Source organism: Penicillium verrucosum (assembly GCF_028828655.1).
Source record: "Penicillium verrucosum strain IBT 35672 chromosome Unknown utg000001l_segment0_segment0, whole genome shotgun sequence".
Classification (NCBI taxonomy): Eukaryota; Fungi; Ascomycota; class Eurotiomycetes; order Eurotiales; family Aspergillaceae; genus Penicillium; species Penicillium verrucosum.
The window spans coordinates 2,382,326-2,409,800 of NW_026643210.1; the positions used below are offsets into that span (position 1 = coordinate 2,382,326).

At 47.4% G+C, this 27,475-nt stretch overlaps 12 protein-coding genes across 12 annotated transcripts; 5 read left to right on the top strand and 7 right to left on the bottom strand.

Annotated features, from left to right (window-relative positions):
- Positions 1–71: 71 nt before the first annotated feature.
- Positions 72–2,098, bottom strand: spb4 (ATP-dependent RNA helicase SPB4; the record flags this gene model as incomplete). The annotated part of the gene is made up of 3 exons (XM_057213599.1): positions 1,792–2,098; positions 1,228–1,734; positions 72–1,173 (listed from the first exon to the last, which is right to left on the bottom strand). The coding sequence occupies exons 1-3, from the start codon at positions 2,067–2,069 to the stop codon at positions 72–74; spliced, it is 1,887 nt and encodes a 628-aa protein (XP_057075482.1). The 5' UTR covers positions 2,070–2,098.
- Positions 2,099–2,495: 397 nt separating this feature from the next.
- Positions 2,496–3,605, top strand: N7516_000878 (diacylglycerol/polyprenol kinase family protein; the record flags this gene model as incomplete). The annotated part of the gene is made up of 1 exon (XM_057213600.1): positions 2,496–3,605. The coding sequence occupies one exon, from the start codon at positions 2,496–2,498 to the stop codon at positions 3,603–3,605; it is 1,110 nt and encodes a 369-aa protein (XP_057075483.1).
- A 498-nt stretch (positions 3,606–4,103) lies between these two features.
- N7516_000879 (crossover junction endodeoxyribonuclease) lies at positions 4,104–6,880 on the bottom strand (the record flags this gene model as incomplete). The annotated part of the gene is made up of 2 exons (XM_057213601.1): positions 4,104–6,717; positions 6,867–6,880. 2 exons carry the CDS (start codon positions 6,878–6,880, stop codon positions 4,104–4,106), a joined length of 2,628 nt encoding a protein of 875 aa, XP_057075484.1.
- A 328-nt stretch (positions 6,881–7,208) lies between these two features.
- N7516_000880 (putative actin-related protein RO7) lies at positions 7,209–8,843 on the top strand (the record flags this gene model as incomplete). The annotated part of the gene is made up of 1 exon (XM_057213602.1): positions 7,209–8,843. One exon carries the CDS (start codon positions 7,209–7,211, stop codon positions 8,841–8,843), a length of 1,635 nt encoding a protein of 544 aa, XP_057075485.1.
- A 1,379-nt stretch (positions 8,844–10,222) lies between these two features.
- Positions 10,223–10,496, bottom strand: N7516_000881 (uncharacterized protein; the record flags this gene model as incomplete). Its single annotated transcript, XM_057213603.1, has 2 exons — positions 10,223–10,292; positions 10,342–10,496. The coding sequence occupies 2 exons, from the start codon at positions 10,494–10,496 to the stop codon at positions 10,223–10,225; spliced, it is 225 nt and encodes a 74-aa protein (XP_057075486.1).
- Positions 10,497–11,727: 1,231 nt separating this feature from the next.
- Positions 11,728–12,638, top strand: N7516_000882 (enoyl-CoA hydratase/isomerase family protein; the record flags this gene model as incomplete). The annotated part of the gene is given in 5 exon segments (XM_057213604.1): positions 11,728–11,829; positions 11,843–11,938; positions 11,996–12,055; positions 12,114–12,466; positions 12,527–12,638. The coding sequence occupies 5 exon segments, from the start codon at positions 11,728–11,730 to the stop codon at positions 12,636–12,638; spliced, it is 723 nt and encodes a 240-aa protein (XP_057075487.1).
- Positions 12,639–12,721: 83 nt separating this feature from the next.
- N7516_000883 (uncharacterized protein) lies at positions 12,722–14,532 on the bottom strand (the record flags this gene model as incomplete). Its single annotated transcript, XM_057213605.1, has 3 exons — positions 12,722–13,223; positions 13,283–14,150; positions 14,199–14,532. 3 exons carry the CDS (start codon positions 14,530–14,532, stop codon positions 12,722–12,724), a joined length of 1,704 nt encoding a protein of 567 aa, XP_057075488.1.
- A 721-nt stretch (positions 14,533–15,253) lies between these two features.
- N7516_000884 (aldose epimerase family protein) lies at positions 15,254–16,510 on the bottom strand (the record flags this gene model as incomplete). The annotated part of the gene is made up of 1 exon (XM_057213606.1): positions 15,254–16,510. One exon carries the CDS (start codon positions 16,508–16,510, stop codon positions 15,254–15,256), a length of 1,257 nt encoding a protein of 418 aa, XP_057075489.1.
- Positions 16,511–17,776: 1,266 nt separating this feature from the next.
- N7516_000885 (uncharacterized protein) lies at positions 17,777–19,175 on the bottom strand (the record flags this gene model as incomplete). Its single annotated transcript, XM_057213607.1, has 2 exons — positions 17,777–18,609; positions 18,656–19,175. 2 exons carry the CDS (start codon positions 19,173–19,175, stop codon positions 17,777–17,779), a joined length of 1,353 nt encoding a protein of 450 aa, XP_057075490.1.
- Positions 19,176–19,913: 738 nt separating this feature from the next.
- N7516_000886 (uncharacterized protein) lies at positions 19,914–20,117 on the top strand (the record flags this gene model as incomplete). Its single annotated transcript, XM_057213608.1, has 1 exon — positions 19,914–20,117. One exon carries the CDS (start codon positions 19,914–19,916, stop codon positions 20,115–20,117), a length of 204 nt encoding a protein of 67 aa, XP_057075491.1.
- An 898-nt stretch (positions 20,118–21,015) lies between these two features.
- Positions 21,016–22,462, bottom strand: N7516_000887 (acyl-CoA desaturase; the record flags this gene model as incomplete). Its single annotated transcript, XM_057213609.1, has 4 exons — positions 21,016–21,516; positions 21,572–21,658; positions 21,718–22,138; positions 22,209–22,462. The coding sequence occupies 4 exons, from the start codon at positions 22,460–22,462 to the stop codon at positions 21,016–21,018; spliced, it is 1,263 nt and encodes a 420-aa protein (XP_057075492.1).
- Positions 22,463–25,553: 3,091 nt separating this feature from the next.
- Positions 25,554–27,132, top strand: N7516_000888 (uncharacterized protein; the record flags this gene model as incomplete). Its single annotated transcript, XM_057213610.1, has 3 exons — positions 25,554–25,867; positions 25,917–26,490; positions 26,548–27,132. 3 exons carry the CDS (start codon positions 25,554–25,556, stop codon positions 27,130–27,132), a joined length of 1,473 nt encoding a protein of 490 aa, XP_057075493.1.
- Between the last annotated feature and the right edge of the window lie 343 nt (positions 27,133–27,475).

Here is a 27,475-nt window from a genome sequence, read left to right on the forward strand (position 1 = left end):
GATGAGGTTTGTAGAGGATATAAATTGGAGTTGCAGTATGGTATACAGAGATCTACTATGCTATTTTCCAACTAGTCAAAGCCCTGGAACTCTTCGCCCTTTGCTTCCTTCGCCTGGCTAGCCTGATTCAACAACCGCTGCTGCTCATTCTTAGCACGAATCTCCTCCAACATGCGTTCCGTTTCAAGAGCTTTCTGCTTCTGATCCTCTGGCAATTGCTCCCATCTCTCCTTCTCCTTCCGAACCTTCTTGAATTCCTTCTTCTTGAACTTCTTATCCCGTTCTTCGGTCTTCTGACTCCAAGCCACACTCTCCGTAGCACGGCGCTTGTTAGATCCCTGCTCAGTGCCTTGCGCATTAGCAGCCTCCTCCATGGCCTCCTTGCGACGCTTTTCTTGCTGCTTGTCCTTGTACGTGTAGTTGGACCACTCAAGTTTAATCCCCAACGTCCGATCTCCTTCAAACGAGCGTGCTTCAGGCATCTTCGGCAACTTGAGGAGTCCCCACGCCTTGCCGAGAGCCTCCCAGTCCAGATCCGCAACTCGGAAGATACTGCTTGCTTGGTGCTTGCTGTAGCTGCGCAGCCAGCTGACAAATGCCTTCTGGCCCTTGTCGTGCATGGCGCGATCTTTCAACACCGCTTTGCGGACCTTGTCGATCGCGGCTGTGGCCTGTTCATCCGTGAACTCGGGTAGACTATATGGTGCGACGGGGGTTTTGCGAATTTCCAGGAACGAGACGTAATCCTCCTCGCGGCCGGGATGGACGAGGACGATGCTGAGGCCTCGACGGCCGGCACGACCGGCACGACCGCATCTATGAATAAAGGTTTTGGGGTCGGAGGGTGGGTCGATCTGTACTACAAGATCCACGGAGGGAATGTCGAGACCGCGAGCAGCGACATCGGTCGTGAGGAGGATAGAGGGGGTTGTGGAGGTGGTGAAGCGGTTGAAGTTCTTTTGGCGGACGTTGGCTTGGTGTTTACCGTGTAGTGGGACTAGCACGAACTCGTCTCCAAGGATTATGGGTAGTATTGTGGCGAGATAGTCGACGCTGGAGCATGTCGATACGAAGAAAATGGTTTTTTGGGGGGTGGGCTGGACAGTGGAAAGGATGTGCTTCAGAATGGCGTATTTGTGAAGCGGAGGTGTTGTCAAGTAGGTCATTTGCAGACTATTGAGTGGTTAGATTGGGGTTGGATGTGGAACAACGGATATAAAGACATACCTCGCTGGAGTGCGCTTTTCTTCAACGCCAGCTCCTCCTCTGACCTTGACGGCAATTTTGACGGGATTGCGTAGACCAAGTCGGACGATCTGATCGACGGCTTCACTGATACTGGCACTGAACAATCCCGTACGTCGCTGCTTAGGCAGACGGCCCAAGATTTTCTGCAGGTCGTCTTTGAATCCAAGATCAAGAAGTCTGTCGGCCTCGTCCAGGACAAGCATTTCAAATGATGCCTGGGGGCAGTGAACGTGAGGCGACGAAAGCAGCTCCAACAATCTTCCGGGTGTAGAAACCAACACATTGGGCGAATTCTTGAGGAATAATTTCAGATCTTCCGCCGGAGATGTTCCGCCGCCCAGGAGAAGTTGTGGAACGACCCTCAATGTCGATGAAGAGGGTTTCGCACGAGGAGCACCCTCTTCGGCGGGTTTGATGGCTGCGGCCGACGCTGGATGGAACTCCAAAAGCGAGAGAAGAACTTGGTGAATCTGCGAGGCCAATTCTCTAATATATCAATATTAGTAACGAACTCTGTAGACCTGGACTTGCGCATTAACCCACCTTGTCGGAGAAATGACAATAGCTCCAACATGATGCTTCTTGAGAGGTTGATCAAGACGAAGAAGCTTTTCCACAATTGGAATCAGGAATGATAATGTCTTTCCACTTCCAGTGACAGCTTCCACCACCACATCTTTATGTTGCATAAACAGAGGAATGGCCGAGGCCTGGACTGGGGTCATGCGCGTGAAGCCCATTGAGGCCACAGCGTCGAGGGACCATTCTGACAGTGGGGGCGTGAGAGTATCCCACGCCCTTGAAGACGACTTGGGAGGCATTTATTAATTCCGACTGACACCGAGTCGTCAAATTGCTTCTCGAGTCGCATCGCAAAGAAAAAAAAATCCATCCGTTATCGATTAGATACCAGGCACGTGACTGCGGCTGTGGGCGGAAACTGGGATCGTGAACTGCTTTTTCCCTCAACTTAGTCTTACTACATTCACTTTACTTTTATTTAATATAATAAGTGCTTGGTGATCGCATCATGCACTGGGTTTCTGTCTTATTTCTCTACCTTATTCGCCCATAATCAACGATAAAGCACTGTCACGTGCTTCCGAACCGCCATCATTGCTCTGTTAACAAGTCCATTGATACTCCGTGGCATATTCGCTTGCGACAACATAGATATTTGCACGCGGTCACCTTTTGGTGTCGTCAGAGCCGCATCGCTGCCTGCTTTTAAGTTGAGGGTACCCGAGATGTCCTCGCCAAATCCCGTACCGGCAACGCCTCGCGTGATATCGCCGACACCTTCTATATCGGAATTGTCTGAGACGCCCGATGGATATAACGCACCAGTAACACGGTCTGCAGCACGTCGATCGCGCCAGCCAGATGATTCACCCGAAAGTACCGGTTCAGCGCGAGCATCAAGATCCCCCACGACACCCTCGGCTCGGCGCAACCGCCGATCAAACCCCAAGATACCCGCCTCTCCGCCGCGCTCGGCCAACGGTACTGCCTCGAACAATCTTCTATCCCCGTCAAGCATTCCTGCTGCCCTGCGCGACTTATCCAGATCACCATCTCCCCTCGGACTGATCCCCCTCCACGCCCGCTACCGCAGCTTCATTCACCGCCATGAGATCCCGCGCAAGGTTTTGCACGTGTCAATCGGATTTTTGACTTTGTCATTATATAGCCGAGGTGTGCAAACTCTACAGATAACACCTGTTCTTTTCGCCGCCCTAGTACCAATCGCAGCAACGGACCTCATCCGTCACCGCTTCGAGAAGGTCAACAAGGTATACATCCGGTGCATGGGTGCCCTCATGCGTGAAACAGAGGTCGCCGGCTACAACGGCGTGATCTGGTATCTCCTCGGAGCATACGTTGCTCTCCGGTTCTTCCCCAAGGACGTCGGCGTCATGAGCGTGTTACTCCTTAGCTGGTGTGACACCGCCGCTTCGACATTCGGTCGTTTGTACGGCCGCTACACACCCCGTCTGCGCCCCGGAAAGAGCTTGGCTGGTACCATGGCGGCATGGCTCATGGGTGTTGCCACCGCTGCTGCTTTCTGGGGCTGGTTCGTGCCTTACATTGGTGCTTTCCCTGATGACTCGCAAGACGCATTTATGTTCACGGGACGCTTGAATTTGCTCCCGAACTGCGTTCGTGGCCTTCTGGGATGGGAACCCAGTAACTCGGCGGTTATTACTGGTCCTTTGGCTTTGAGTGTCATGAGTGTTGTCTCTGGCGTTGTTGCCGCTGGCAGCGAGTTCATTGATATGTGGGGCTGGGATGATAATCTGACGATCCCGGTGTTGAGTGGAGTTGGTCTCTGGGGTTTCCTGAAGGTGTTTGGGTAGACGCATAAATGATACAGCGCTTGCACGATATTCCCTTTTCCGTTTTGTAGTATTATTTTTGTTTAATATTTGGGCATACATATTTCTCGTCTGCTTTATTTTCTGGCATTGTGCTGCATCAAGAATTAGATTTTTGTTTAGATAGGAGCTGGCTGAAGCCATGCACATTTTGGTACTTCTCTCTTCTCTTCGTTACTTTGGGTATACGTTTTGCATGGTTACTTTTCTGACATGGCTTTTGTACGTTTTTCAGATATACGTACATGATCTTCTTAGTTACAAAGACACCCGCAACATATGTACATAACATCCAGCAATCCATGAGCTATTAGCTTGCCTGGTTCTTGGCAGAAAGGATTCAACATGTCCATCCAACGCTGTAGAATAACGAAAAATGCTGTTGCACACACATCCAAAAACCCCAAACCTGGGAAAAATCAAATTGATGCTAAACGCCAACCCGCCAAAACGAGAAAAGGGTATATTGAAGGCATTTTATCAAACGAGGTCAAGAATGCTGACGCGTGGGAGTCTTTTCTTCTTAGTAGCCGGTCTGCGCACTGTGCCCAGGCTATCAGGAGTTGAGCCTTCGCACGGATCTTGTTCAGGCGGAGATGAGTCGATCGACCAAAAGCCGTCATGTAAGATAATGTTTTCCAAGTGTCCCGTGGTCTTGTGCTTCGAAGGTGAACCCGTCGTCTCTTTTGGGGTCTTCTTGGGAGACTTCTTTACGTCATTGGTCTCATTGTTTTCGCATGGTTTCAAGCTCAATGGCAATGTATGCTCCGGCTCGAGGTCAAGCTTGGGGTTGGCTTGACTGGAAGATTGGGGTGGTTTGTCAGTTTCGGTCTTAGAGGAACGAGTTCGAACTCTTGTTTCGGGCGGTGCCTTTTTCGTTGAGGGTTTACGCAACAAGCAATTTGCAGTGTCTTCGTGCTGACCCTCGTCGATTTTCGAGGACAAAGAAAGGGACTCGATGGCTTTTTCGATGTGTTCAACTTCGGCCTTTTCCTCACACTGCACTTTGGGATTCTTCTTCGACTTGGATGGAGTCTTCCCGGACGGAGAAGGCAGTGCCATCGGTGTTCTGACTAGGAAGTCCTCCATGAAAGTCTCAGATTCACAAACGTCGGAAACTGAATAGCTAATCTTGAGCCCTGTGCGCCTTGCCGATCGAGATGGAGGATAATTAGTGTTCATATCCAGTACGTCCGATTCTTCAATATCAACACCACCAGCTCCCAAAGCTGTGCGTCTTGATCTGATGCGAGACTGGTCCGAAATTGGATGGCGCTTTATATTGGCAGAAGGAGACAAGTTACACATCGAAGAGAATGAATCAAGGAGACTATCAACCTCTCGAGAAACGTAGTGCGTCGTCGGTGAGGATCTCTGTTGATCATACATGCTCGGAGAGGAGAAAGGGTCGTCTTCCTGGTCTAGAATTATGGGTGAAGAAGGCCCAACACCAGAAACAAGGCGGGAAAGAGGATTCTGGGTCGATGTAGCGGCTTCTAACAAGTGCGTTTTCTTGGTTGTTGACAATTCAGACTTATCTTTCGTGAGAGTTCCGTATTTCAAGATACTCCCCCGTTTCATTCCAGTATCAATCGGTCCCTTTTTCTTGGGACCAGTGCGTCGAGTGCTGGTCTTCTTCTTCGCCGCAGCTTCTTCGGCTTTCGCGGCTTTTTCAGCCTGTTCCTTCTCCCAATTTTTGACAACCTCAGGAATACCTATTTTTGCGACAGTCTCGAATACCCAGACCTTTTGGAGGGAGAACGGATCGAATTGTTTTGTCACCCGAGACTTCGACGGTGAGGGAGGCGCCGATTGAGCAGCTACCTCTGCGTCGTCCTCTTCCTCCCCTTCTTGAACACTACTTTCGGATGGGAACGACGGGTTTGGTTCTTCGGCGAGCAGATCAAGCCCAACAACATCTGCGGGTAGCATATCTAGCTGGAGTTCTGGCACTGCATCAGTGCCAAAGCTTGACCGGCTTCGATACACCTTTTGCAGACCAGCTGGGAAATCGGGCACATATGAAAAACCAGGCGACACGCCTAGAACTGGTCTCTGGAGACGGAGTCTGTACGAGATAAGAGGCTCGGCCAGCAGCTTGACCAATTTCCTTGCCCCCGAATAATAATTCCATTCAAAGTGGTCTGCAGCAAATGTTCGGATTGCCAGGGGGTCGATATTTTTATCCCAAGCCTGTGTCAGTCGATTTCTCAAAAATGTCATTTCCTCATCGCTGGAAACTTTGGGCTGGGCATAGTACTCGAGAATTTGTCGGTCCGGGAAAACATCTGGAATGCGGACTGCTGGGTGTTTCCTCGTAAAATATCCACTCTCATTCTCCTCAAGTTCGTACTGGAGCCTTTCTCTCCATTCGCTCAATCCCGTATCCACGTCTGCCTGTGACGCAAGCTCCTGCAGAAGATCCTCGCCGAATCCAGCCTTGGCAATCTCTGCAGCAAGCTTACTGCCGCATTTCGGAACACCAGATGGTAGATAGTCCCCTCCACTGAGCATAGCGAATAGAATCATTCCCGGCCGGTCAAGGGGTATGTTTGATTGATGCCCATCCTGTCCCATTGCATAGCATGTGACATGAGTTGCAGAAGAGCTGCCACTCCCGTTCTCTTTGGAAAAATTCATAATGGTAAAAGACGATCCGAACATCAATGCATCGACATCGTTGCTCATGACAGCGTCTACAATACCCGCCTGCTGCAGCCGTGCACATTCAGCCTCTGCCTCACCGGGTGCCTCATGCCACGGGAAACTGAATCGCTCGATAAGGTCCTTGGAGCGCTTGATAATCGGCGCATTGCCATAACTGCGGTTTGAGACTGCTTTGCCTCTCTTGAAAGCAGGTTTTTGCCGTCCATCATAGACAAAAAGGGGGTGAACTGGCAATGCCAGTAAATTCACTAATCGATAAAATAGTGTTCGTAGCTCTGGGTTTCTTCCTCCCCGACCTGCTTGGACTTGAAAGAGCCAGATCGAAATGTCGACTGCAATGCGGATTGGCCTTGCTGTCCGTTCCAGGTGCGTCACTGCCAACTTAGCCAGAGAGATACGCTCTCCTGGGCCAATGGCATTGATTAGCCTTAAGAAGGTTAGCCTTCTGACCGAGAAATTTGGAGATACAAAGTCCGGCTTCTCATGCGGTGGATACACAATGCTTTCACTCATACTCAGGAAGATCTGTTTTCTACCATGCAAAAAATAAAAGAAAACCGATCTCTGTTCACTTACCCAGGAATACCCATGCCGATTATGGGCAATAGAAAAATAAAAATGCAGAAAAGACGCGCATGTGGAGTTAAAGATGTACAACACAACACGTCTTGGCTATTGCGGAGAGAGGAAGTTGTCAAGTAAATAAAGACGGCCCGATGTAGATCCGTTGCCTACCAACAAGCTTCCCCCACTGAACCACCTGCGCAAGCTTATAGATCTTACCTTTCATTTTTTTTGTCTTTGAATTCAATCTGATGGCGTTGAAACTCCAAACCCTGTGCTGGTGAATTGAATACTTGTCACTACGAATCCCCGGACTCCTCTTGCTCCCAGAAAGGAGAGCAAGCCCAACCAAGCATGTCGAGTGATGCACCCTCAATGGGTGCCAGTAAACGCGCATCAGCAACTTCTGGTCTGCGCAATAGCCAGACAGCACAACCTGTTTCCCCTCATACGCCACAGGAACGTTCGGGAAACGCCTCATTTGCTAGCAGCACATCACCGAGTTCCTCCTTTCGAAGCGAAGACGATGCGATCATATTTGAGATAGGCGCACGATGGCTCCGCGCAGGATTTGAAGGAAGCAGCGCGCCTGTATGTGTGGTTGGCTTTGGACCCGAAGACTCGAGGAGAGTGGGGGACTATCGAGGATGGATTCAGGGCAGCATCGGTGCTGGACGGCTACCGCAACTCATCGACATGGAGGAGTGGACACGGGCATATGAATTGTGGCGGCCAGACTCCCGAGAAGTTGATTTGGGCCTGGTCGAGGATAAGATCGAGCGCGCATTTCGGGAAACATACAACCAGTTCCTGTTGACGGATGCAGGCACATCTCGTCTTGTTCTTGTCCTGCCGTCTCTCATGCCGCATCCATTGCTGTCGTCATTGTTATCGACACTATTCAGTCGCTGGCGCTTCCCGAGTGTTACCCTTCTGTCCAGTGCGACAATGTCGGCCACGGCTGCGGGATTGCGGTCAGCTTTGGTGGTTGACATTGGCTGGGCCGAGACCACGGCAACGGCGATCTACGAATACCGAGAGATGACTACGAAAATAACAACACGGTCTATGAAGTCTTTGATGCAGGAAATGGGGCTACTTCTTACTGGGTTGGCTTCCGACGGAGATCAAGATATGGAGACTGCAGATAAGATCTCCGTTGGATTCACGTACTGTGAAGAAGTTGTCAGTCGTTTTGCCTGGTGCAAATCGCAGGCAGATGAAGGCACAAGCTCAGATGAACCGGACCGGAAATTGTCGATTCCTTCGCCCGCAAACCCCGAGGAAGAATATATGGACGTGCCGTTTTCACGTCTCGCCGAGCCTGCTGAGAAGGTTTTATTCGCACCAGGTGTCGAAGAACATGAATTGGATGACGAAGAAAAACCCCTGCCTTTGCTTGTCTACAACACCCTTCTCTCATTGTACCCTGATGCACGAGGAACATGTATGTCCCGCATTGTCTTTGTGGGCGGCGGTTCTCGAATTCCTGGACTCCGGCAGCGAGTCCTTAAAGAAGTATCACTCTTGATTGATCGTCACGGATGGAGTCCAATTCGGGGCAAAGCACTCGAGCGACAGCGGCAGAGATTGGAGGGGCTGAGACTTTCAGCCCAAAACGCTTCCAGCCCACCTGAAACCCCTAAGAGAAATGGGGAAGCACCATCCGCCGATAACGAACCAGCCGATCCCTCGAAGGAAGTGCCTGAGATCGATTTCGTGGAGCAAAAGCTCCGCCGACAAAACAAAGATATCCCAGTTCCTATTCAAGGAGTCTTGCGCGAAGTTGAATCTCTTGGTCCATGGGCGGGTGCAAGCCTGACAACTAGTCTGAAGATCCGGGGCATGGTAGAGATTGAACGAGAGAAGTTCTTACAACATGGACTCGCTGGAGCTACACGAGACATCGACCATCCTGTTCCTGATCGTCGATCGGGCTTGAGGTCTGGCGGTGATCGGTCAAGTTGGACGCTTGCAGGCTGGGCATGAAAACTATGTACATTTTCAAAAACAATAGATACCCCATTGGATTTCCAAGCGTTTCCCCTATATCTTGTATTTTTAAGTATAATATTTCTCTATCACGGGGCATCCGAAATAGGATAGCCGGAGGTTCGATTATATCCTGGCTTTCGTTAAGCGTGGGCATCGTAACATTGATAATAAGTGCTATCATAAGAAACATTATGGTCTGACATTCAGCTCATAACTGTATGAAATGTCTGTCTTCGATGGTGATAAAGTACAGACCTCTTGGGGCAAATTCTATAGATGGCGGTCGGACATTATGTTCCCTTCCGTGAGGTAGGACTGTAACGTATGGTTAGGGGGGAAAAGATAACTAGTTAACTAGAGCTTATTGTATTCCGAAGTAAAAAGACAAAGAAATCAAAAAGACAAAAAGATGAGGGCCCGAAGCGCGATTCGAACACGCGGCCTCTCCGAGATTTGAGAAGAAACCCAAACGGAGAATCATACCTATGAGGAGTTAGCGGGGAAATTGCTATTGTTGTGAGTGGAAGGAAACGTACCACTAGACCATCCGGGCGGAAGATATATTGTGGGGCTGTTTGAAGATATATAGTTAGATAGGATCAAACCCTTAGGACATAACCTATAGACCATCAAACAATATAGCATTGTTGTAGGTATCAATCATAGGAGTATAGCCATTCGGCTCAGCTAGAAATTCATATTTCGGTACTATTCGACTCCCATAACAAAAATAATAGACGAGCCCAACCTGTGGATATGTGTAGTTTATATAATATAAAAAACTTGGCGCCCCACTATTTCTTTTTTTGGTGAAGATTTTTATACGGATCCATGAACTTCGATAAATTATTATAAATTCCTATTTTCTATATACCACGAACCCTACTTTGTCTACATATCTTGGTAATGACTACCTGTGGAGTAGGTATGCCTGGATTGATCTATCTATATAGGATCTAATGAGTATGAGTGACAACTCCGTACGTATATATTTCTTCTTTATATACTTGAACCATATTCTTTTATAATATATGCACATTTTTTTAAATTTGCTGAGCTCTAGTTATATCATGTTTTATTAGGTAATATCAATAAGATAACCCACCTGGGCAATGTTATGTTTAGAAATGCTGTATAGGAAATAGTTATAGGGGATTGATATTGGCACCCCCCCCGGATGCTCGCACCCCCTGCCTGAAAATTCAGTACCGCCTTCCTGATCGGGTGCGACACTGAATTCTGCCAAACCTTCTGCCAGGTGCAGAGTTTTCTGCCATATATTCTGCCACCACCATATAATTCTGGTTTATATAGCAAAAAATGCATCATTTTAATCAGAAAAAATCGTACAATTCATTCATTTCTGTATTGATCTACTCTACAAATTGATTATCCTGCTTCTTAGGCACCTCCCCGCGCGCGTTTTCCTCCACGTCCACGTCCCTGTCCACGTTCCTACGCGAGTATATGTTCAAATCCCGAGGGATCTTACTGGGTAGATCGATCCTGTTCCTGGGTAAGGGGATCGGAGGAAGACTGGGTGATTGGCTCGGGATTGGTGCTTGGCACTGCGGGTAGAGACTCGGGGACGATCTCTAGCTCGGAATCCGAGTCAGAAAGGAGGTATTCGAGGCCTATGGAGGCCATATTGATGATGAAAATGGATGAAAATGATAGGTTTTGGGATAAAAATAAAGGTCGAAAATGGGGTAGAAGAAGGTAGGTTAATGTATGTAAACCAGAATTAGAGTATCAATTTGTTTGATCCTATGTATAGAGTGCTATATGACAAAAGTGACTTAATTTTGTTAGGGATTTACATACAAAATGCAGGTACCTGCTGTCTTGGTACAATTGTATGGGGAGTTTGACACGAAAGCGGTGTATAAAATTGGAAGGCGGTGTGGAGACCGTTAGGCGGATCTAGGTGTGAGGTAGAAGCGGTACCCAATTAGGAAGGCGGTACTGAATTTTCAGGCAGGGGGGTGCGAGCATCCGGGGGGGGGTGCCAATATCAATCCCCTAGTTATATACACCGATACAGTAGCAACATTTGTATTTAGAGAAAAACAATAGATTGGCCGCTTGATATAGTGATTAATATAGGGGCATACCTAGGTAACTATTTTTGATTAGTTAAACTGCTTTAATCAATTGTTATCACACTACCTATCACACTACCTACCTAGGTAGTGTGATAGAATAACTCAATGGGTTTGAAATAGTTCCAAGTCACGAGTCATAATCCTGCTGATTATCTCATCTTCCGCCCGGATGGTCTAGTGGTACGTTTCATTCAACCCACAACAATAGCAATTTCCCCGCTAACTCCTCATAGGTATGATTCTCCGTTTGGGTTTCTTCTCAAATTCGGAGAGGCCGCGTGTTCGAATCGCGCTTCGGGCCCTCATCTTTTTGTCTTTTTGATTTCTTTGTCTTTTTACTTCGGATAAATATTCACAAGCATGGTTAAACAAGAGAGCGTCTACTGAAAACACTGCTGTTCAAGCAGCTATCCATCTCGGTGTCGATATTGGTATCCATACTAAATTCGTTAAAACGAGGTTTTATTACGTGTCATTTCGTGCAATAACGTATCCCCTCACCGGGAGAAGGCAGGAGGAGATAACTAGATTGGAATGGTGAGATTGCCTGGTAGGAATTCTTTACTATGTACCTATATACCCAGAACATTTATAGAGAATACGATACTGGACGAATTTGTGCGAAGATTCTCAAATCTCTTTTGATCTCGGCACTCGGTGAATTTCGGCAACGTAAACGTGAGGATGGGGAAATGCGGGCAAGATAACAAACGGTTTAACGAAGCAGTCCGAAAATACGATATCAATATTTACTCAATAGTAAAATTGACATCATGAAAGAAATTCCAACATTCCACAATCTCTCCCTCGAGAGGCATGGGAATGTATTCGTTCTGACCATGCAGAACCCCCCCGGAGAACCGGTTGAACTCATTGTATTGTCAAGAGATGATCCGGGCCTATCGCTCCATAGAAAGAATCCTGGGCTCCGACTCAGAAGGAGCAGTAATTACGCGGGGCAATGATGCCAAATTCTGGTGCACTGTACATTGAGGTCCTCGAAACAGAACAACATTGGAGAAACTAACAAAATACTCGTAGGGACTCGAGTTAGATGAATCAGACCACAATCCGTTTGCCAATACAGACGGATTCTATCCAGTGAGAACAGAGACATACGCATGTCTTGTATGAGACTACACTAACGACCGAGATCCAGCTCATCCATACGATCCTCGACTTCCCATTCCCAACAATCGCCCTCTTGACTGGACATACCTTCGGTGGGGCGTGTCCACTCGCCCTGGCACACGACTACCGAATTATGAACTCCCGCCGCGGTTTCATCTCCATGCCGCCTGTGAACCTGGGTCTGCACTTCGACGGGATCGGCTCGCTGCCTCGTCTCAAGCTACGTCCGCAGATTGCACGTAAGATGTTGCTTGAGGCGCATAAGTGGACTGGGCCTGAAGCACTGGAGGATGGGATTGTGGATGCTGTTGCGGAGCCCGAGGAGATGTTGAATGTTGCTTTGGAATTGGGGGCGAAGTGGGCGCCTAAAGCGAAGATGGGGTAAGTTTCGATCTGCACAAGAAGCTTTTTATAGGAATAATATTTGCTAATGCTGTGTAGGGTATATGCTTTGCTTCGTCAGGAACTTTGGGGGGATGCTATTAAGAAGTTTCAGCGTATTAGTTATGTTCATAGTCGGGTGACTTCGGCGCCTGCTAAGGCCAAGATTTGATATGGATAATGAGATCAAGTACATCCATGGATATACGGGTAAAAACATTCAGCATTTGATCAGGCTTTATTTTATATTTGATGCTATAGTTTGGCCTTATTCTCCCTGCTCCAGACTTGTACCTCAGGCAGCTCTCGATAGTTAGGCGGAAAGAATTGTGGCCCCAATATCTTCTTCTGTACCTTCCCCGTCCCCGACTTAGGCAACTCACCTTGGACCACACGAAGAATAGTCGGCATCTTATACCCAGCCATCCTACTCCGTAGATCGTCCCGTAGCTCAGCAATTGTGAGGCTCTTACGGGTTGTGTTTTGATCTTGTTTCAGGCTGATAGTAGCAGCAACTCGTTGACCAAACTCCTCATCTTCAACGCCCACAACCATGATCTCGGAAACATAATCCAGACCCAGGATTTCGCGTTCGATATCCAACGCAGAGATTTTGTAGCCACCCGACTTGATGATATCGATCGAGGCACGGCCTAGGATGAAATAATATCTTCCCTCGCGGCGAGCAATATCTCCAGTTTTGAAGTACCCCTCGGCGTCGTGTGCATCCGCAGTGGCTTTCTCATCAAAGAGATACCTGTTGAGGAGATATGTTAGGATGGAACACACTCAGCTTTGAAAGGAAATTTGACATACTTGGAAAACATGTAAGGGCACTTCACTAATATCTGGCCTTCATCGGTAAGCTTGAGTGAGACCGCCTCAGCAACACGACCAACACTGTTTTGCGGTGTTCCATCGGAGTCCAGTTCAGTCTTAATGACTGCACCAAACTCTGTCGCACCATATCGAGTGAGAATCGGCTTGTCCCTAATTTGATGCCAGAACTCTTGTACAGGCCCTGGAAGTGCCGAAGTACCACAGAGCATCGCTCTAATCTGACGCGCACCAGCGATATACTGGTCACGTATCTCAGGAGGTTGGTGTGCAATATTCTCTTCATAGTACCGCATCATACGCATGTATATGGTGGGAACTCCGGAGAAAAAGGTAAGACCTCCCTGTCGCCAGCGGTCCCACGTCCACGCTGTGTCGAAGCTTCCACTGCGGAACTCAATACATGCACCGGCCGCGAGGAACGGAAGAAAAGTCAGACCCACGCCGGAAGCATGATGCACTGGAAGGACATGGAGAACTGTGTCCTTGTCTGTGATTTGGTAGTAGTCCGCGTCGGCCTCCCCATTCCCAAAGATATAACTACGACGCTGTACAGCTCCCTTCGGGGGCCCTGTCGTACCGGATGTAAAGATTACCAGTGCTGCCGCATTCATGTCTGGAACTGGGCCGGAGGAGATGGTCACATCATCTGACGGGAGAAGCGTGGGATGGAAATGAGACGCTATTGGGGATATGCAGGGGACGTGTACGCCTTTGCTTTCTCTCATATAGCGAACCACAGACTGGGCGGTATTTTCGCTGGCTTTGCTGGCTACTAGAGCTACACATCGCGCTTTCAATAAGAAGTACGAGGCTTCTTCTGCTGGCAATGTGGCTGCTGCTGCTGCTGCCATTTATTAGCTATGCTTCTTCCCTTATAAATATTGGAGATTACCCATAGGCACGACTGCTGCACCGATTGCGAGGATTGCGATGAAGCCGACGGTAAATTCATACCCTCCCGGTGCAAGTAACCCAATATATATCTCCTTGTCCGCAACCAAATCGCGTCGAGCTTCATGACTGAGTGAGATTTCTAAAACCTTGCGAAAAGCCAACACATCCGAAACAAGATGATGGTATGTCTTTTCCACGCCGGCAACCACGTCGCGAACCACAATGGGCGAAGGCTTACATTGCGCATAACGCAGTAGTCTGTGGAAAAAGGGCACGTTTGGCAACACGTTGTCTCCCACATGTGGAGGTATGAATGAAGTGCGGTCTCCCATTTTGTTAGAGCTTGTGTACTGCTGAGTTAGGGTGGTTGGCCATCTTATCCCATTGCATTCCACTCTACACGTTGCGGTAACACATTATTCCCCCGCTGAACTCTTCAGCCAATAATTCATCACTATTTTCTGTCTATTCGGCTACTTGCTAATTCTCCGTAATTTAAAAATTTGCGGGGTAGAAGCGTCGGCATTCGGGAGTGGGTGATTTTGAAGATACTAATGATTTAGCCAAGGCAATTCGATAGGGGTATTTGATGTATGAATAAAGTCGAGAGTTATGGAACTGTGATTGAATAAAGAGTCTCAAGATTCATAGGATTCAAAATGCCTGATTTCACGGATACCCTTCGCCCAAGCCAGCCAGATGGACCAACCACACTAGCCCGCGAGCATCAACAATCCAACATCGCCACTGAAGAACTAGGACACCATTTATTGGCTTCAGATGGATGTCGAAGTTGTAGATGTCTATTCTCGGCTGCATAGGTCGTGTTGTAGACTATTGAACAACTTACATGTATAGATGTTCTATTATGTCTTTTTCCAGTATCGTGGTCTATGATTGAATTGGCCACAGATGGCTCTCATTCGTACAGAGTGAGGCAATGAATTCCAAAATAAAGGCTGCGCGGAAAAGGCCCACGCAGTGATGATTATCAATTCATGCAAGTAGATAGTACACTGTACTGTAGAATTATAAAATCTAGATAGTGCCAATCTAGATAGTGCCAAACTGGTATGTAGCCCAGTTAACGGCGGGCCCATCATCAGGACCGAAGACCTGGTAGGGGACACGACCCCACTCAGGGTTATTGATACCATCGATCCAGTCCTCGGTCTCGATAACAAAGCATCCGTATTTGTTAATGTGGGTGGCACCGGCATCACCACCCTCATCCTTGTTGCGCTTCGCCTGCGACTTCTTGGTGGCGATTGAGCCGTTCTGTCCGCTACAGGTGTAAATCTGCAGGGCGGCCTGGTTGGTAGCGACGTCGAGGCTAATACCGGTAGAGCTGGACGAGGCGCTCAGGACTGTGGCCAACGAATTCGACGCGTATGTTGAGGGTCGGTCGACGAGGAAGCATGTATCATAGCCTGTGCAGCCGGCGCCACAGAGGTCGTAGGTCTTCTCGATGTCCTTGCCGATGAGTTTGGGGCTGGTGAAGTCTAGAGCTCCTTGGTAGGTGTTTTCAACGCCGTGGATGGTGCCGTTCGGGATTAATATGCTATCTCCACCGACGAACCGTTGTGATAGGGGAAGTTGCAGGGTGGTGTCTTTCAACACATTGGATTCTTTAAACGCGTTCAGGTTCCAGTAGATGTGATTGGACAGCATGATGGGGGTCTTCTCTGTTAGCGAGAGAGCCACCAGTTTTGAGGTCAATTGGGGAAGTCCCTTGGGATTGGATTGAGTCTTCTCGGTAGATACGCTAAAAGTAGCATGTGTAATGACGTCTCCTGGGAACTTCTCAAAGCCTTGATCGAGCAAGGTGAAGGTGATTGAGGACTCGCTGTGCGAGGTGACTGTCCAGTTACGCATATCATATCCGACGACGCCACCGTGGAGGGTGTCCGCGCCATCGTTTTCATTCTCAGGCACATTGTAGGCATTATCATCAATGGTGAAGGTACCATTTTTGATACGGTTGGCATAGCGACCGACAACCGCGCCAAAGAACGTGCGATTGGTTTCACTATCATGCAGGTATTCCTTGGGGTCATCGTAGCCAACGACGACATCTTGGACGTTGCCGTCGCGATCTGGAACTAGCAAGGAGGTGAGACGTGCGCCGTGCGGAATCAATTTGGCAGTGATGTTTTCCGCCTTGATCGTGTAGCTTTTGAAGTGATCGGCATTTGAGCCAGTAGCAGACGGCGAGGAAGCCGCAGTCTGAGAGTGAGATGGTGATGGTACAGCATTGGCCAAGGCAGGCAGCCCATAAAGGGCGGCTGTGACATAAGATTTGAGATGCATTTTGAGTCCCAGGAGAGTTGTAACCGAGAGAAACAAGATACAAAAGAGGAGAAGAAAACGAAGCGTGAACCGGGCAGGGCAAACTAATGAATAGAGCCCACGGAGGGGTACAGTCATTTTATAAGAAGGTCCGTTCGGATCGCAATAAACATTCCCTAATTTGCGCTAAACTACCTCCGCATGGCTTGGACGCTAGGGGGCGGGGGTAAAGGACGGAAACCGGGGTAAAGGTCCTGGTGAGACCAGGTGAGATCAGGATTTATCCGAATGCAGGTGGTGTGATTGACATACAGGTCAACCATTGGACAGTTAAACAAAGCGGACGGTGGATAATGAGGGGGAAGATCTAAGCCCCTATTCTGGGGTGATTTCAAGGGATGTCAATGTAACTTAAAGGGTCGTGGGTCCAGTCAAGCTCAAGAGGCGTTCTGCCACTGACACGGCACGGAACAAATGTTTACCTTGACCGAACTCAGCGAACGGCAGAACGGCAAAACTTGGCAAAACTCCGGTGGAGTAATTTACCGCCCCAGGTTATTAGTCAGCCACATCAATCGGGCGGGGCCGTGGACCTTTCCAAATTGAGTTAGTTCCTATCTAGGTAACCGCCCCAAGGTCGATGAGGTCAATATCCAATGGAGCACGAGAAAGAGAAACAAAGCAGCGACTCAATAAAGCCCCAAATTCGCTTCATCCTATCATAGACATAGAAACTTGTCGCCACTATGGGAGCCATTTTCACATAGCCAATAGGCAGCCCAACATAAAACCCCTCATTCCTCTCTCCACAAAGATACGTTGGGCTGTCTTCAAAATGCCTAGTTTGATATCAACCACACTTCCAACTTATATCCGTCGCCGAATAATATCAATCAGGTAAGAAATTATTTAAGCGACTATGCCAGCGACTGCTCCACAGGAAAGCTGCGCAACTACGGTCAGTCGAGTGGAAGATTGCGCTTCTAGAGTATAAGGTATAAGGATAGGCGTACGAAGCCAGTCTCCAAATATATTATAGTTAGGTAAGGAGTGACGTGCTAGCATATAGAAGTATGCCTAACATCGTCGGGGCAATTCCTCGATAGAGATTTGACAATCTCCCACTACCTCCCCTTTTGAAGTACATTTTCCGAGAGATACCAAGCTATAATAAGGGATTCTTTTAGACTGTCGAAGGCAAGATGGTTTGTATTGGTAGCGGGTCCGCGCTGCCTAAGGAGGCAGCGGGCACGTGCCGCTGACTAACTACTACTATGGTAACAGGGATCATTCTTTGCGCTGAGCACTCTCCCTAAATGGCAGGTTCTCTCTTGCGGGAATAATGGGAACCTCACGAAGTTGGGTGCTAATAAGCGAGGGCCCAACAATAGGAAGCAGTGGCTCCATGTTGACAGTTGACAGCAAGCGGGCAAATGCTTCCCATGTCATTCGGACAAACACGCCGGCTGATGCGCTGGTCTCAGACGCATCAGTTATCTTTATTTGAAACTTGCCAGGCTTTGTTTCGATAGCTTTTTGATAATCCCGTACCACTTCCGTAGCTTTTCCCTTGAGTATGAGCATGACGAGCACTTGTGTTTCTCGATTGTGGGCTAGTAGTGGCGGTGTTCTTGAAGGCAAAGAAGGCATTAAACTCGATTTATGCCCAGACGATGACGCTCCCGAAGAAGAAATTCCAGAACTAGAAGTAGCTGTGACTTTGAACGGCAGAATGATCGGCTTTACCCCACTGTGACTCGAGAATCGAGGCATATAGGCACCAGCTGGAGTCTCCTTCTGCACTGTTACGGAATAAGCGTGTGGTGGTAAAGATCTGAACGCTTCCCTCCACCCCTGGTAACCCAGGGGTGTAAGAGACACCAGACAATTCGATAACCGAAAGGTAAGCCCACCCAGAGAAACCTCTGGATTAACCGGACATGCTACCAGTGTGTTACGGAATAAGCGTGTGGTGGTAAAGATGATCTTATTAGGGGTGGGTGAATCTTTATAGGGTAGACTGTTGTATGTGCCGGTGGCATACTTAGTCGCCCGTACATACGGGCGCGCCACAGGCAGCTCACACATGTGTAGAATCTGGAGAGCTAATGCTTGCACTTCTGGAATGGCAGCAATCGAGGATAGCGAAAAGACCCATAAGCAAACCATGAAGGGTCAAGTCACTTTGCAGTTTGCTCCATGAAACTAGCTTGTTGCCTTTCCGGCTAGAGAAAGACAGCCCGTCCAGATTATTAATCACCCCATGACCGGCATAGAAAAATACGATGAGAGATGGTTTTTGGTTCTTGAGTTTCGCTTTGATTCCTTGGATGAGCTGCAGTTTCAGGTCCCATGCTGGAATCGGGCTTTTGCTTTGAAGCACAAAGGTTTCGCAGGGAATGTCGAATATATCACGCATCATGGCAATAAATGTTTGATTGTCTTCCTTAGCGAGTGTATTGTCATCGTCCCAGTACACAGCAAACGCCAGAATATTCGAATAATGGGTTCCTCTTGCTCTTACTGCCCTTTCTAGGGCAGCTTTAAGCTCTGGCACGGCCACTTTTGTGGAATTAACTCGGACCGGAATCTTTGAAGGTGGTTTTTCACGAGGCCGAGGCGATGATGCGGTTGGTGAGGTCGGCGTGGCTGAACTGGCGGGCGTCCTAGGCGCAGGAGATGCCATGGTGCTCAAATTTGACCAGGTCGCGTACAAACAATTTGTTGAAGAAATACGAGACCGATGACAGGAGAGAAAATGAGAAGAGGTCGGTTGCTTTTCGAAGATTGGTGGTTGGTAGGGGAGAATAGATGTGAAGTGAGAATCAAAGTGAACTGAGAAATGATGTCCACTGCGATGAGGTCCACTGAGGTGCGTGCACGGAGATGAGGTTCACCACTGAGAGACGAGATGAACAGAGATCGGGTGGTGGCTGGACGTAATATAGGACTGATTATACGAAGGAAAATGAGAAGAAATCACTTGCTTGCCTGAGAGTAGTGGTTGGCAAAGAAGAAAGATGAGAAGAAATCAAAAGGGCTGGTAGGGGATATTATTTGTGCGAAGGTGTTGCAAGTTATGAAAGAGGAACAGAAGAAAGTTGGACTTGGCCGGTGATACATCGACCCAGTATGGCAACAATCAATATAATTTCCGTGGACGTAAATGGAACAGCTTACTAACTTAAAGCTTACCTTAGGTATCTTACTATCTTACTATCTTACTAACTGAATCTGAAATGAATCTGAAGTGAATTTGAAGAAAATTTGAAGAAAATTGGCCGCTAGTTTAGGGGTTGGTGAATCTTTATAGGGTAGACTGTTGTATGTGCCGGTGGCATACTTAGTCGCCCGTACATACGGGCGCGCCACAAGCAGCTAACACATGTGTAGAATTTGGAGAGTTAGTGCTTGCACTTCTGGAATGGCAGCAATCGAGGATAGCGAAAAGACCCATAGGAGTGTGCTCCGTGAAACTAGCTTGTTGCCTTTCCGGCTAGAGAAAGACATCTGGGAACCTTGGAAGCCCGTCCAGATTATTAATCACCCTATGACCGACATAGGAAAATACGAGCGGAGATGGTTTCTGGTTCTTGAGCTTCGCTTTGATTCCATGGATGAGCTGTAGGTTCAAGTCCCATGCGGGAATCGGGCTTTTGCTTTGAAGAAATCACTTGCTTGCCTGAGAGTAGTGGTTGACAAGGAAGAAAGATGAGGAGAAATCAGAAGGGCTAGTAGGGGAGATGAGGTTCACCACTGAGAGACGAGATGAATAGAGATCGGGTGGTGGCTGGACGTAATATAGGACTGATTATACGAAGGAAAATGAGAAGAAATTAAAAGGGCTGGTAGGGGAAATTGTGCGAAGGTGTTGCAAGTTATGAAAGAGGAACAGAAGAAAGTTGGACTTGGGATTTGAACGGACGGTGATGCATCGACCCAGAATGGCAACAATCAATATAATTCCGTAGACATAAATGGAACAGCTTACTAGTTAACTTAAAGTTTATACCTAGGTGGTTATAGAAGATTTGAAATCTACGACCTCAGGTAATGCTTGTCTATGAAGACGTATAGGGGCCCGGGGTCAAAACCCCTTTTTGGGAGGGTGTTGATGCCTAGATACCTGAATTGAATCTAAGTTGAATCTAAATTGAATCTAAACTGAATCTAAACTGAATCTGAGGTAAATCCAAATTGAATATATATTTCATGGCGGTTGCAAGTCCAAAAAATGGAGTTACCTGATTTGTATGGAGGTCAAAAACTTCATTTTTTGGAGAATCAGGGTACTTGGATTACTAAGGCGCATGTAATAGTAATTCAGGTATTTTAACTTTTCTGCCGCTCTAAATTAAGGTATTCAGGCATAAACCCCTCCCAAAAGAGCCTATACGTCTTCGACTCTTCGTAGCTTGTCTCAGCAGTAATAATGTCCAAGTTTTCTTTTTTCGGTATAGAATTGGTTGTTCATATTCTCGTGAAACTTAACTTGACAAATTGATCTCTAATTACTTCTCTAAAGCTCAAGCATAAAGACCCTTCTGGTTGTTCCGGTGACGCCAAATCTCAACCTCACCACCACCGCGAATAACCCCAACTCGCATCGAAGAAAGGAGGTTGTGAGCAGCATTAGAGTGAGTGTAGACACCACCGTTGAACATGGCAGTAGCATCCTTCCCAATGGCCGATGAAATGAGGGTTTTACCACCAGGGTGCTCGGTGATAAATTTGCTCACATCGTGAACAACGCCAGCAATAGCAACTAGAGCTTTACCACTCTGAGTTTCTGCAATGAAATCGTCCCAGTCGACAACAGGCAGCTGGTCTAGGGGAACACCCCAATCAAGCTTAGAGCGCTTCTGGTCAATTTTCTTCTGTAGTTGTTGCACACGGCCCTTCTCGATTTCGTTGGCGCGGAACTGCTTGAGGTTGGTTGCCAGACCGAGCTGTTTCCACACCCAGATCGACCACTTTGTAGGATCATACTGCCACCATTCGATGGCGTTGCGGTAGTCGGAGGGGAACTGGTCAGGGTTTAGTGGATGTGAGGTAAATGTAAGGGAAAGAGAACCTTCTTACCTCGTGGTGGAAGTTGTGATAACCTTCACCGAGAGTGACCAGTGCGGTAACGACATGATCGCGAGGTGAGTTCCTGTCATCGAATGGCTAACACGTGTCAGAGCGAACGGGAATAAGACAACAATAGGGCATGAACAACGACTAACCTGTTCACCCAACCAATGGGCGAGGGAATTGACACAGAAGGTGGCTTGCTGCACAAATGAAAACCGAAGGATTCCAGCATATACGAGGCCGCCCTTCCAATCACCCCATCCGAGGCCAGCAACGAACATAGGGAATAGCACCCCGAAAGCCAAGATGACAGATCCGTAATTCTTGTGCTGCCAGACGACGACAGGATCCTCGTTCAAGTCGGATATGTCGGTCCTGCCACGGGTTTTCGGGTTCTGATTTAGAACCATCCACATGAAATGCGAATACCAGAGACCCTTCATGACACTGTATGGGTCCTTGACTGTGTCGGTCCATCGGTGGTGTGCTCTGTGCTTACTGCTCCACCACCGGATCGAGCCTTGAACGGCACCACCGCCGACACATGCGAGGAATATCCTGATTGGAAGGCCACTGTATATATCAGATACCAGTTAGTGCTTGATTCGAAGCAAAGCAGAGGGTGAGACAGTGGCAGACTTACGCTTCGTAGGATCTGTGCGCCCATAGACGATGGTATCCGGCAGTGATTCCCAGCCCAGTCCAGAAGTAGTAGAGAAGTGCCCAAGCAGCAGTGATCGCCTTCAGCTGTGTATAGAATGCAGCGACGATACCGCCGACGGGTACGATCAGGATCAGGGTTGTGTTGATCCAGTTGACATGCTGGTACCAGTTACTGAATGTGACTGGCTTCTCGCTTATATGTTGTTTTCCAGCGCTTGGCTCAGTTTTGGCCATTGTGGCAGTGGATTTGAAAATCGTAGGTCTCTTGCAAGTTTACAAAAATCTGGGATTGGATTGATGGCTGTGGGGTGAAAGTATTCAAATTGGGGACCCTGAATCCAGGTTATTTAACATAAAGAACTGTCTAACTAGTTATTTCATATCAAAGTCAATCGTCAGTTGTGTTGCTCCCAGCAAAGAAAGCGTTGAACCGTTGGGAATATCAGGCAACGTATACGAAGGGGCATAGCGCTCACGGGTCGCATGACGCTATTAATGCCTGAATTCCTAGTTTTAGCCTTAAAGTCATACCGCTCTTGACACCGCTCTATACAGTGTACTGTAAATGATGCCGGCACGGATTAACTACTAGGCCCGATTGCATCCTCACTTTATAGGGTGGTTTACATTGCACTTTGAGCAATGTAAACCACCCTATAAAGTGAGGCTGCATGATTTTGTATAGTATAAAAAGCTTCATTAAACAAAGTGCAATGTAACCCCCCCCCAAATAAAATGAGGATGTATGATTTTGTATGGTATGAGAAGTTTCATTTTTCTGCTGTGCCTAAGGCTACCAGAACCACCGGGCAGGGTGCTTTGCTTACTAGGCTCTGTAATAGCAATTCCGGTATTTTTATTTTTCTGCCGTGCCAAATCCAGGCATCAAGGCATCAATGACGACTTGCAACCCGTGAGCGCTATGCCTCTTCGTATGTTGTGTAACGTATGTTACAGATGTTTAGGGCGGAATCCTCCCAACTTCGTATCCCAACCCCATCCCCCAACACTCAAGTCAGTACCAATTCTTTTAGCAGCGATTATTGTGAGACCTATTATTGGTTCTAATATATTCTATTTTAATTCATTAGAAGTAGGTCGGCAAGTTCACCACTAATTCAACACCAATCAACTCATCTGGCCCCGTCGTCTGTCGGGGCTAAGGCCCTAGAGCTCTGTTATGCATGAACTGATAAGGCACGGTAAAAATAAAGTATTATTTCATATATTAAAGGGTACAGCAGTTGCCCGCCTGTCTGTGCATAGTAGTGTATACTCTGTTTCAATATGATATGGTATGAACTATGGAAGTAATACACAGTTAAAAATGTTTCTATTCAGCCTTTGTGGGCTGCGTATCGCTTCACTGCAAGAGCCCGTTCAAATTTCTCCCGTATGTTAACCCCCAAAAACGGCATTAGTACCGCGATGTGCTCTTGGTCTGGTAGTGTCGTGATTGCTGCAGGGGGTGATAGCGTCGAAAGAAGGCTAGATAAAACCAGAGAAGGCCAAAGCCGAGTTATACTCTCGGGCTGTCAAGTATGACTTGTCAACGTTTGGGTTCCCAGTTCGCGCAAGAGAAGACTACATGTCCTGGATGGCGTTGGTGTAGTACACATCATCGTCAACGCGGATAAGCTGGTCTTAGAGATAGTACATCCCGAAGACCTCGTACAAATCGCCTGAATGACGTTTGTAGTAAGGGACTTCAACGGGAAGTGAGCACATGCCCTAAGGGTTCAAGTATGAGAGCGCATACGCCGTGCCAATAGGGTTTTACCTCATCTTTAGAGTTATTATATGGTAAAGGTAAAGAGCGGAGGAGAGAGGAAAACACATTCATCGCTAGATACCGGGGGTAGAACACTAATGGCACAGCAAAAAGTCTAATGGCACAGCTCACTAAACCCCTTTAGTCCTAGCCTTCTTGCCACCCATTTTTCGGCCTAGGTGTTATTTATTATGGTATCACCACAGTAAAAAACACAACCCCTGAATCACCCCAGCCACAATCAGCTCCATGATCGGTCCCATAATAATGCCATGCCACTATTAAATCATGTGATCATGATTGTCTAGATTAGATCACGTGATTATGAAGATCATGTGATTATGATTGTCTAAGATTAGATCACGTGGTTATGATTGTCTAGATTAGATCACGTGGTTATGATTGTCTAATCAGATCACGTGATTATGATTGTCTAAGATTAGATCACGTGGTTATGATTGTCTAGATTAGATCACGTGGTTATGATTGTCTAATCAGATCACGTGATTATGATTGTCTAAGATTAGATCAGGTGATAGGGTTAATCAAGCCTTGGCACCCACAATGAAATCTCTGTATGCTAATTATCGTCCATTAATTTCGATCTTCTGTAGTAAAACCTTTATTTCTTTACTTTTTTTTTTGATGGCATCGTCGGTGGCAGGGGGTTGACAGCGGCAGGTAGGTCGGTGATGACATAGACATAATCGGCGGTAGGGGGGTCGGTGATGATATGATTAGTGGCAGGGGGGTCGGTGATGACATAATCGGTGGCAGGCAGGTTGATGATGACGTTATCGGTGGTAGGCATGTTGATGGAGTAAGTGGGGAAAATCTAGGTATATATAGCCTATTAAAACCATCTGAATATGGTCTTGCAAACAATGCAAACAATGCTAGGAAATAGCAATTACAATCACGTGATCAATATAATCACGTGATCTTATTTATTATAAACCGTCATGATCACGTGGTTTAATAGTGGCATTATTATGGGGCCGACCATGGAGTGGCTGGGGTGATTTAGGGGTTGTGTTTTTTACTGTGGTGATACCATAATAAATAACACCTAGGCCGACAAATGGGTGCCAAGAAAGCTAGGACCAAAAGGGTTTAGTGAACTGTGCCATTAGACTTTTTGCTGTGCCATTAGTGTTCTACTACCGGGGGGGTGTATGATATGTATTATGTAGGTGGGAATAGCTTCATCTTATTGGACTTGGGCACTTTGGGTACTTTGTTTAATAAGACACCTGTCATTGTAATTCAGGTATTTTAATTTCTGCCTGTTTTAAATAAGGCATCAATAGCGCATATTCAGGCATAAACTAGGCCAAAAAGTGCATTGGGACATTGGCCGTTATGCCCCTTCGCAGCCACTCGCTTACAATGGCCGCTTACCGAATATATCCAAGTAGGGACCATGCGATCCTAACAGAATCTCACGCCCCTTCTTTTCTGCTTTCTGGTCCTACATCTCAATTGCGCGCTTCTGACCACTTCTAGCCTCAATATCCAGGCTTAGTGAAACATTTCTGAGTTTATCAAGGCAGAATGGTGCACAAGGCGCGAGAAGCAAATATATTTACTTACGCAAAATTTGATGTCGCTGCCCTTTTATCACTTGCGCACAGCCTTCGCGGGAAGGAGTGCTCTTGTGATGAAACCCAACGCCCTAATAGTGGTAGCCTGAATTGGGTCATCTTCATCTCATTTGAGGATGGGGTCGAATGGGTTTTCAGGTCTCCACGCAGATCATCCGAGCTCAAGAAATCCACTGCCAGTGAGGTGCTCATTAGTGAGGTATCGACGATGAAGTACCTCGGAGAAATGAGCAAAATACCTGTGCCAGAAGTGTTCTCTTATTGGTAAGCCTCTTCCGCCTACTAGGTCTTATCATTTCGTTGACTTGAATAGTGCGACCGACCAGAATGATATCAAGGTCCCATATATCTTGATGAGCAAAGCTTCCGGGGTACCTCTAAGCACATATCAATGGGAAGACGACATGGCCAGCCCGCCTGGTATCGATGACAGTCCACAACCGGTGTTATCAACAATCCAAAAAAGGAGAATCCTCGGACAACTTGGGGGTATACATGCCGCACTGTCCAATATACGGTTCGGTGAAATCGGCTCACTTTTTATGGACAGCAATAACTCTTACGCTACGCGGAAGTGCTTATTTCCTAGCCTAGTATGGCAGCATCGGGACGAATTTGATGATACGGACGTCACGCGTGGGCCTTTCTCAGAGGCGAAAACATTCTACATGGCCTCCATAAATTCGTTTCTTGCTCATTCAGCAGAACTACCGATGGAGCACCACCTCTTCCATGCACCAGTGCCTGTCGTTCAAGAGTACGATAGCTTTGAAGAATATCGGCTGGCTACTGATCGATGGAACGATTACGCCACTGTGGGATCCAAAATTGAGAGCAGGGAGAACCGGCTTGATTACACTTTAGTCGGTATTTCACTTAGGGATATGGTGGCTTTCCTTTCTGAGAAAGATACGGAGACTAATTGTGACGGATTTCCACTATAGCACCCTGATATAAGCACGCAAAATATCTTTGTGGATGAGGATCTGAATATAACGTGTATTATCGACTGGGCTTTTGCGTCTTCCGTGCCTCCTGCAATGCTTCTTGTCTGCCCCGGCCTCCCTCACCCTCGTGATGGCATACATTCCTCTCTTTTAGGAGCCTTTGTTGACGGCTTTATAGCTGGAGAAGGGTTCGGTTGTGCGACTGCGCTTGACTTCGCACATAACGACATTTTCTGGGCATTCTTTCGTCTGATTAATCTCGATTCTCTGCAAGATTTTCACTACTTCTCTCTACTCATTCATTCAATTATCGGACAGGAAGTGTACCCTTACCTTCGCCATATTAAGGGAAAGACAGAGTTCCTTGAAGCAGCAGAATACGTGTTGGAAGATGAAGATGACCAAGAGAGGCTGAAGCGGGATGAAGAACAATACTTTTCATGTGTTGGTCCCCAGCGGCAGGCGCTCTCACGCCATCTTACCATGGTCAAACAGCTCAATAATCAATTCGTTGCGGATAAGAGGTTATGGAAATGGATTGAACTTTATCTAAATCAGCGAGATTTGGATATGTTTTCTTGACAAATAAGGAGGCCGTGGGTTGATCCCGAGTACAAGGAAATTTAAATGCAGAAAATGTTCTATATCTGCCATCTCCGGGATGAGATCGAGCCAATCCGGTTTCATTTGATAATACAATGTTGGGTTGGAAATCCCAAAACTTGGGGTACCATCGTAATCTCGAATCAAGGAAAGAGAACCCCCAAGAGCAGGCGACTTTGTGGTGTTTTGGTTAAGATTACTGCGATATACGTATAACTGTTGTGTGTACCGAGCGGGAACTAACTTCCTTATTCGACCGATATATACGTTTCAATTCGGGATATTCCAAGGCTGATCCCAAGCATTGCTAAGCTTTGCCTGA